General features: G+C 37.7%; 1 protein-coding gene across 1 annotated transcript; it reads right to left on the reverse strand.

Moving 5' to 3' along the window:
* Nucleotides 1–686: 686 nt before the first annotated feature.
* Nucleotides 687–4,802, reverse strand: LOC136142114 (putative G antigen family E member 3). Its single transcript, XM_065900168.1, is given in 5 exon segments — nt 687–698; nt 3,291–3,363; nt 3,365–3,410; nt 4,193–4,301; nt 4,728–4,802. Coding segments are annotated over 5 exon segments (315 nt in total).
* Between the last annotated feature and the right edge of the window lie 3,359 nt (nt 4,803–8,161).

The raw sequence follows: 8,161 nt of genomic DNA on the forward strand, positions 1-8,161 counted from the left end.
TCTGGTGTGTCTTTGGGGAGGTAGGTGATCTCCATGTCTTACCCTTCCGCCATCTTCCCCTCGTACCTGACATATGGTTCTTATTCATCCATCTCCCTCTTTTCAGTTGAGTACAGGATGCTCCTCCTTGCTCCACCTTAGAGTACAGCTGTGGTCTACAGAACTGCTCAGTGCCTTAGGGTACAGCTGTGGGCTCCTCACCAGCAGAGAGACTCACCACCTGTGGTGTCTATCACTGAGCATCTCCGATTCTGCATCATGCTGTGGGACTAGGGACATAGGGAGTTGACACAATGCTGATCTTCCTTTTGCTGCCATAAGAACATTTTAGATCTATTTGGGGTAGTTGTCTCCTTACCAGTCAAATCAATGGACATGTGGTAACTCAATCTAAAAACTTCAATAGTACACTTTATGGCCCTGTTAGCCACCACAGTACTGTTTAAGGAATGCCTAACCACTTGACAGAGACTGTGGTATTGAGTTGTGTGTAGCACAAATTTAAGCCCATAGCAGGACTTTAAGGCAGCATTTGCCAGGTCTCTGTCATTTGTAAAACAACTTTAAAGTTGATGCCATGTCTGATAACTACATAACTTATTTAAATCAAATCAGTTTCTTGGTTCAAATTCATTTATAAAGTTAACCTATTATCCCAACCTGAAATTCAAAAGCAATATCATTTGCTACAGATGTAACTGCAAAAAGTAAAAAAACATGCACATTTAAACAAAAACACAGAATATAATTAATGGATCATATCCATTTGTACTGTAACTCCTTCTCTCTATATATATATATGTATCTGTGTATTTGTGTGTGTGTGTGTGTTTGTGTGTATGTCAGCTCACTTTTTCTTCACGGCAGTACTTTACTGTAAATATTAGATTATAATTTCTATTTTAGAAATAGATAAATACACCCAACGAATTTAAGTATTTTCCATCATCACACAGCCAGTATGTCAGAGCCAGGATTGAAACCAATGGCCATTACATGCCATAGCTTTTATGGAGACAGAGTAGGTAGGACCCAAGTAATTTTCCCTCAGCAGGTCCCTCTGGTTCATTTCACTTTTTTTCTACCTAATCCTTCCATCCAGTTCTACAACCTAGGAACCTCTCACGTATTTTGTGGAAAATTAGGATACTCCAAATTTAGACACATTTTTCAATTGGACCACAGATTTTCAGTCCTGTGTTTGATCAGGTAAATATTTCTAAACTTCTGTAAGAGGGAGGAGTAATTGTTGTTTATAATCCCCTGCCATTCTATAAGCAGAGTAGATTTTGAATGTAATACTTTGTTGCAGAAGTGTTTTATTGAGGTGTAAGGGGCTCAGAGATGTAATGTAAAAACATACTGTAATTTATCACATTAACCAATTAATGCAGAAATAAGGTCCTATGATTTCAAGAGATGCACTGTAAGTGTTTGATGAAATTCTACATATATTCAAGTTTAGTATACTTAGCAAAACAGGAACAAAATGAAACTTCCTTATTTTGATAAAGTGTACCTATGAAAAAGCACAGTAAACATTATACTGAAATGTGAAAACTTTTCCATTTCTGATCAGGATAAAGACAGAGATATCCACTAGTAAATAGTATTGGAGGGTCCTGTCCAATGCCATAAATGAGAAGAAGAAATAAAAGGTATACTGTTCAAAATGCCAAAACCAGAACATTATTCAAAGATGATATGATTGTGTTATTTTTCAAATCCGAAAGGATCAATAGATAAACTTCTGGAATTAATAAGCATATTTAGCAAAGTTGCTGGACAATAAGTCAGTTCACATTTTTTCTCTATATACAGTCTCAAATACTTAAAAACTTGCAAAAAGATACAATTTTCAAAAACATCAAATACCTAGGAATACATTTAATAAAATTATGCAAGAATTCTTTGAAGGAAGTTGTAAAACTTTATTGAGAGATGGTTAACAGTCAAATTTCCAACATAGGGGCAGCGTACTTGGCTTCAGTCTACTTTTGTTTAAATCCGTGATTGCCCTTCACCTATAATAAAAAGAAAATCGAGGCAAATTACTTTGCAGAACTTTATTTAGATGACTATAGCTATACAAAGGACACTACACTTTTGATGGATTAAAGGCAGTCCCTAGGGGTGACCCTTTGGCTTACATCCAGTTAATCTCTGTATAGATATTGAAGGTAAACTTTTAGTCATATAAACAGCAATTTGAATCACATCAATTTTTAGTGCAATAAGGAAACAAGGAGACTGTTCCAGTTCAGTGCAAATTTAATCAAATTAAATTATTTAAAGGTAGGTATAGGTAGAAAGGGAAAAATAACATACTTTCAGTAATAATCCAGCCAAACATAAAACCTAAGGAAAAATATGTTTTCACGTGAAACAATATTTTGAATAAAAGATGTGCTTGGAACCAGCTAAGCAAAGTAAACAGAAAGACCATTATTGCATTTGTTTTGTCTCTATTGTGGAAAAATGCAAAAATATTTCTTCGGGATATTTTAGTCTTTATGTTGCTGTTTTAAGTAGGGTAAACATTTGTCTCCATTATCACCCATTCTCTTGTCTCTACACACTTAAAAGCATTTCCATTTGTACAAAGAAATTACATATCCACACTAGTTTTAAATCATTACCACTATAGATAACATCAAAATATAAACTGATGTTTACTATAATGTGTTTTGTGAAAAGCAGGCCTTTATGAAATATCTGAAAATTATTAGTTGTTGACTAAATGACTTATACTCAAAAGTGAGAAAATACTTTTGGATCTTAAAACGCAATATAAATTTTACCCAAATGGTTCCCATCTTTGATGGCATAATATGACAGTCACTGTGGTCTGAATTGCCATTCTAATAACTTTTGTATGTGAAGTCTGTTATTAAAACAGCAGTAAAGGGCTTCCCTGGTGGCGCAGTGGTTGAGAATCTGCCTGCCAATGCAGGGGACACGGGTTCGAGCCCTGGTCTGGGAAGATCCCACATGCCGCGGAGCGACTAGGCCCGTGAGCCACAATTACTGAGCCTGCACATCTGGAGCCTGTGCTCCGCAACAAGAGAGGCCGCGATAGTGAGAGGCCCGTGCACCGTGATGAAGAGTGGCCCGCACTTGCCACAACTAGAGAAAGCCCTTGCACAGAAACGAAGACCCAACACAGCCATAAATAAATAAAATTAAAAAAAAAAAAAAAACAGCAGTAAAGTTACCTCTATATTAAAAATATATAATATTGTAGAAAATAAAGACCCCATAATTTGCATCTTAATGGATAAGAAACCTACTTCTGGCATTTTAATGGGCTCTAGACTTGGTAGAATCTCCTCCTTGACATCAGGACCATCCCCAGGCTCATCCAGTCTTCAGCAGAGCCAGTTCCTGTTGATCAGCTTCCATAGCAGGCCCTTAAAAATAAAAAGGTCATTATATTATGAAGTAAAACCATGAAATATAAACAAGGAAATAATAGTCATTCCCTCATCATTATGAAATAAAAGCCTATATACTCGTATGGTAATAAATGTGATGCATAAGAATCCCAAGAGCATTAGCTTCAGGAGTCTGTTGCCGGAAAAAAGGAAAACAAGTTGTTCAAATATTACCCTTTCCTTCCTTACTCCAGGCTACCCCCAGAAATCTTAATTGTCCCTTTTGTACTAAGCTGTTATTGTACTTGTGTATTAAATCAGTGATTTGTTAGTGTCTTTCTGACTAGTTTATAAGTTTCAGACAGAAATTAGGTCTGTCATTCGCTCTGAGACTCCAAGCACTTTGTGTATTACATGGCATGAGCAGGCACTAATAAATGTTGTGTGGGAAAAAGTCTTAAAAAATGAAAATATCAGCAAAATGGCAGGTTAGGTAGTCCCAAACTTTCATTCTCCCATAGAAACATAAATAAAATAACACACTGGCTGAACAAACTATATAGGAGCTCTATAATGCACTCAAAGGTTAACATACGAAAGCCCAATGAAGAAAAAGCCACTTTCAGAATGTTAGGAAAGTTTTCTGACATTTTTCCTTGTCTTCACTCCACATTTTCCCCAGAGTAGTAGCAAGAATTGTTTGAAATATTTTTCTAATGTTTCTTTCCTCTTGAATCCGGTGTGTCATAATGCATGATGTACAAATACAACTCCACCACCCATAGACCCACAAGGACTCTTATTCCCTCTCTTTTCACCTTGAGCCACAGGTGCTCCTTCACCTTCAATGTCCTGAGCAGATATAGTATCCTGATTCTCAGACGGTAGTTCCTCTAGTTGAGGTGGTTTATCACTGGGCTGCTGAGCCTAGGGGTGTGATTTTGTTCACAAATTTTAAAAGTCAATAATTTATGAATGTATATAATATATACATATATTTAATCATAAGTCTAAATATATTTTCCAACAGTAATACACACACAGACACACACACACAATTAGTTTCTTAATAAAATTGTTACTCTTCTCGCAGACACAAACTGTTTTAATCTACACTGAAATGGATGTGTGTAATCCATTATTGATAAGTATAGGACAACCGGTAGGAAGCTTAAGAGCACACCCATCCAGGAAAGAAGAGAATTTAATCGTCCTGGGTCAATGTTTCTTTCATGAGATTCCATTATCATTTTTTATCAATATGGAAGGCAATATGAATGTATATATACTAGGTCAACAACAATAAATAAATTGATTCTGGTAATAGAAAATATTAAATGTTGAAGCACTCACAACCAGAGGCCCAACAACCTGGGAAGACTCTCTTCTTCCTGCAGGTTTGGATCTTCTTCTTACATGCCCACTCATATTTCTCACTGAAAAAGAAATATTATAATTTGAAAACTACATGTAAGAGGATAGCTATATATGAACTCTATGACAAAATGCTTATTTGTATTTAATACCAAATAAGCCTTTGTTTATGTGTGTGAGCAACAAAGAGGCGTAGAAGTTACCTTAAGACACATGGTAAAAAATGGGGGCTTTCCTAATGAGGTTTCATTTCACAACTGGACTCATCACGAAAACACTAGAAAATTAGAACTTGAGTGAATACTGGTTTTGCAATACCCCCATTTACTATGCACATGCTCGCAACCCCCAAATAAACTTTTGTGGGTAAGCACAGACAGGTTCATTCTTTTACATAGTGCCTATGGCTGCTTTCTCAAAGAACGACTTGCCCACTTCTCCCTTGGCACCCTGTTCAGGGCACTACAAATCTCGGTACGCAGTCACAACCTCACAGTGGTCCGACTTCTAGGCCTTTCCTTTACCGTGTGCCCTGCCCTCTGCCTGGGGCCCCACTGCAGACTCCGGATTCTGTGCTCTGTCGTCAGTTTCAGGGCCACCAGGACCAAGATACCTCAAATAGCACACCTAAGACTCACCCCTCTTTCATCTGACCCACTGCCCTCCACCGCCCACCACCCTCCCTCTCCCACCAACAGTACGAGAGCCATGGCAGTCAGGACAGCTGTGAGGAGAATGTCAATGACCTCGAGGACCTTCCTCCACAGATGCTACAGATCACTCCATTCAACTCGCGGGAAGCCCGCTGGCTTCCCCTCACACTTACACCTAACTCCTGGGAGTACTGCTATGAGTACTGGCTGAGTTTCGCTGAGCGAGACCCTCTGCTGGCACAGCAATTGACACAGAAGATGGACGGCAAGGCGCATGCGTGTCAACGGACAAGCTTGCGCCACAAACGATGTGCACAAAAACGTGCATGCATAGCAGTGGGCATGTGCAGGGAGTAGGTCTTGTGTGGCACAGCCTGAGGATTTCCCACTGCTGCAGAGAGACCTGGAAGTTCAAGCCCTCCTAAGGCCCAAAATGGACTTCAAAAAACTTTTGTTTTTCCTACCAACCTTTCCTCCATGTCCAGTAACTTTGGGGAAGATCAGCCCCAGGCTACTCTTAGGGAAGGATGTGCCTTAGAAAAATCCACCGTGATAGAAATAAATATTAAGAATTTTAACACCTCTTTTAGACATGCTTTATTCAATAATTTCCTTTACTGCTTCTTGAGTTTTCTGTCATGCTTGCAATGAGCTTGCCCACTCCAATAGAATAGACACAATTAGTCTTTTTGGTTGCATTATTGTGTATTCAAACCCTTGATTAACCTGCAAAACTAGAGTTAGGGATTAACCATAATTTCTTGAACCCTCATTTCTCCCACAGATTTGAAATGGCTCTTTCATTGTCCACATTCCCATTCATTCTGTAATTCACTCCTTTCAAATTTCTTCCATTTCACTCTTTGTCTATACATGTACCACTACCATCCTATTTTAATGGCTATAGTTTAATTATATTTGAAACACTAATACTCCCTCTCATTACTTCTATTCCCCTGGCTTTTCTAGCACTCTTGTCTTTCAGATGAACATTTTCATCTTATGCAAAATATTCCCGTTGTGATACTAACTGGTATTGCATATAACTTACAAGTTTACTTAGGGAAAAATGCCATTTTTAATGATTTTATATTAACCTCATGGAACAATTTTTTTAAATGAAGGATTTACAATATTACATTAGTTCCCAGTGTGCAATGCAGTGATTCAATATTTTTATAGATCATTTATGCTCATTTAATGTTATTACAAAATAATGTCTATATTTCCCTGTGCTGTGCAATAGATGTATGCTGCTCACTTATTTTATAAAAGGTAGATTGTCTCTTAATTCCCCACTCTATTTTGCCCCTCCCCCTCACCTCTCCTTATCAATAACCATTAGTTAGTTGTCTATATCTCTAAGTTGTTTTGGTTACACATATACATTCATTTCTATTATTTTTTAGATTCCACATATAACGGATATCATGCTTATCTTTCTCCATCTGATTTATTTCACTAAGCATAATACTCTCTAGGTCCATCCTCATTGCAGCAAATGGCAGTACTTCATTATTTTTTATGGTTGAGTAATATTCCATTGTATGTATTGAGATATACCACATCTTCTTTTCTTTTTTTTTTTTTAAACATCTTTATTGGGGTATAATTGCTTTACAATGGAGTGTTAGTTTCTGCTTTATAACAAAGTGAATCAGTTATACATATACATATGTTCCCATATGTCTTCCCTCTTGCGTCTCCCTCCCTCCCACGCTCCCTATCCCACCCCTCCAGGCTGTCCCAAAGCACTGAGCTAATATCGCTGTGCCTTGCGGCTGCTTCCCCCTAGCTATCTACCTTACTACGTTTGTTAGTGTGTATATGTCCATGACTCTATCTCGCCCTGTCAAAGCTCAACCTTCCCCCTCCCCATATCCTCAAGTCCATTCTCCAGTAGGTCTGCGTCTTTATTCCTGTCTTACCCCCAGGTTCTTCATGACATTGTTTTCCCTTAAATTCCATATATATGTGTTAGCATACGGTATTTGTTTTTTTCTTTCTGACTTACTTCACTCTGTATGACAGACTCTAGGTCTATCCATCTCATTACAAATAGCTCAATTTCATTTCTTTTTAAGGCTGAGTAATATTCCATTGTGTATATGTGCCACATCTTCTTTATCCATTCATCTGATGATGGGCGCTTAGGTATTTTCCATCTCTGGGCTATTGTAAATAGAGCTGCAATGAACATTTTGGTACATGACTCTTTTTGAATTTTGGTTTTCTCAGGGTATATGCCCAGTAGTGGAATTGCTGGGTCATATGGTAATTCTACTTGTAGTTTTTTAAGGAACCTCCATACTGTTCTCCATAGTGGCTGAACCAATTCACATTCCCACCAACAGTGCAAGAGTGTTCCCTTTTCTCCACACCCTCTCCAACATTTATCGTTTCTAGATTTTTTGATGATGGCCATTCTGACTGGTGTGAGATGATATCTCATTGTAGTTTTGATTTGCATTTCTCTAATGATTAATGATGTTGAGCATTCTTTCATGTGTTTGTTGGCATTCTGTATATCTTCTTTGGAGAAATGTCTATTTAGGTCTTCTGCCCATTTTTGGATTGGGCTGTTTGTTTTTTTGTTATTGAGCTGCATGAGCTGCTTGTAAATTTTGGAGATTAATCCTTTGTCAGTTGCTTCATTTGCAAATATTTTCTCCCATTGTGAGGGTTGTCTTTTGGTCTTGATTATGGTTTCCTTTGCTGTGCAAAAGCTTTGAAGTTTCATTAGGTCCCATTTGTTTATTT

This window comes from Phocoena phocoena, chromosome X (assembly GCF_963924675.1).
Source record: "Phocoena phocoena chromosome X, mPhoPho1.1, whole genome shotgun sequence".
NCBI classification, from domain to species: Eukaryota; Metazoa; Chordata; class Mammalia; order Artiodactyla; family Phocoenidae; genus Phocoena; species Phocoena phocoena.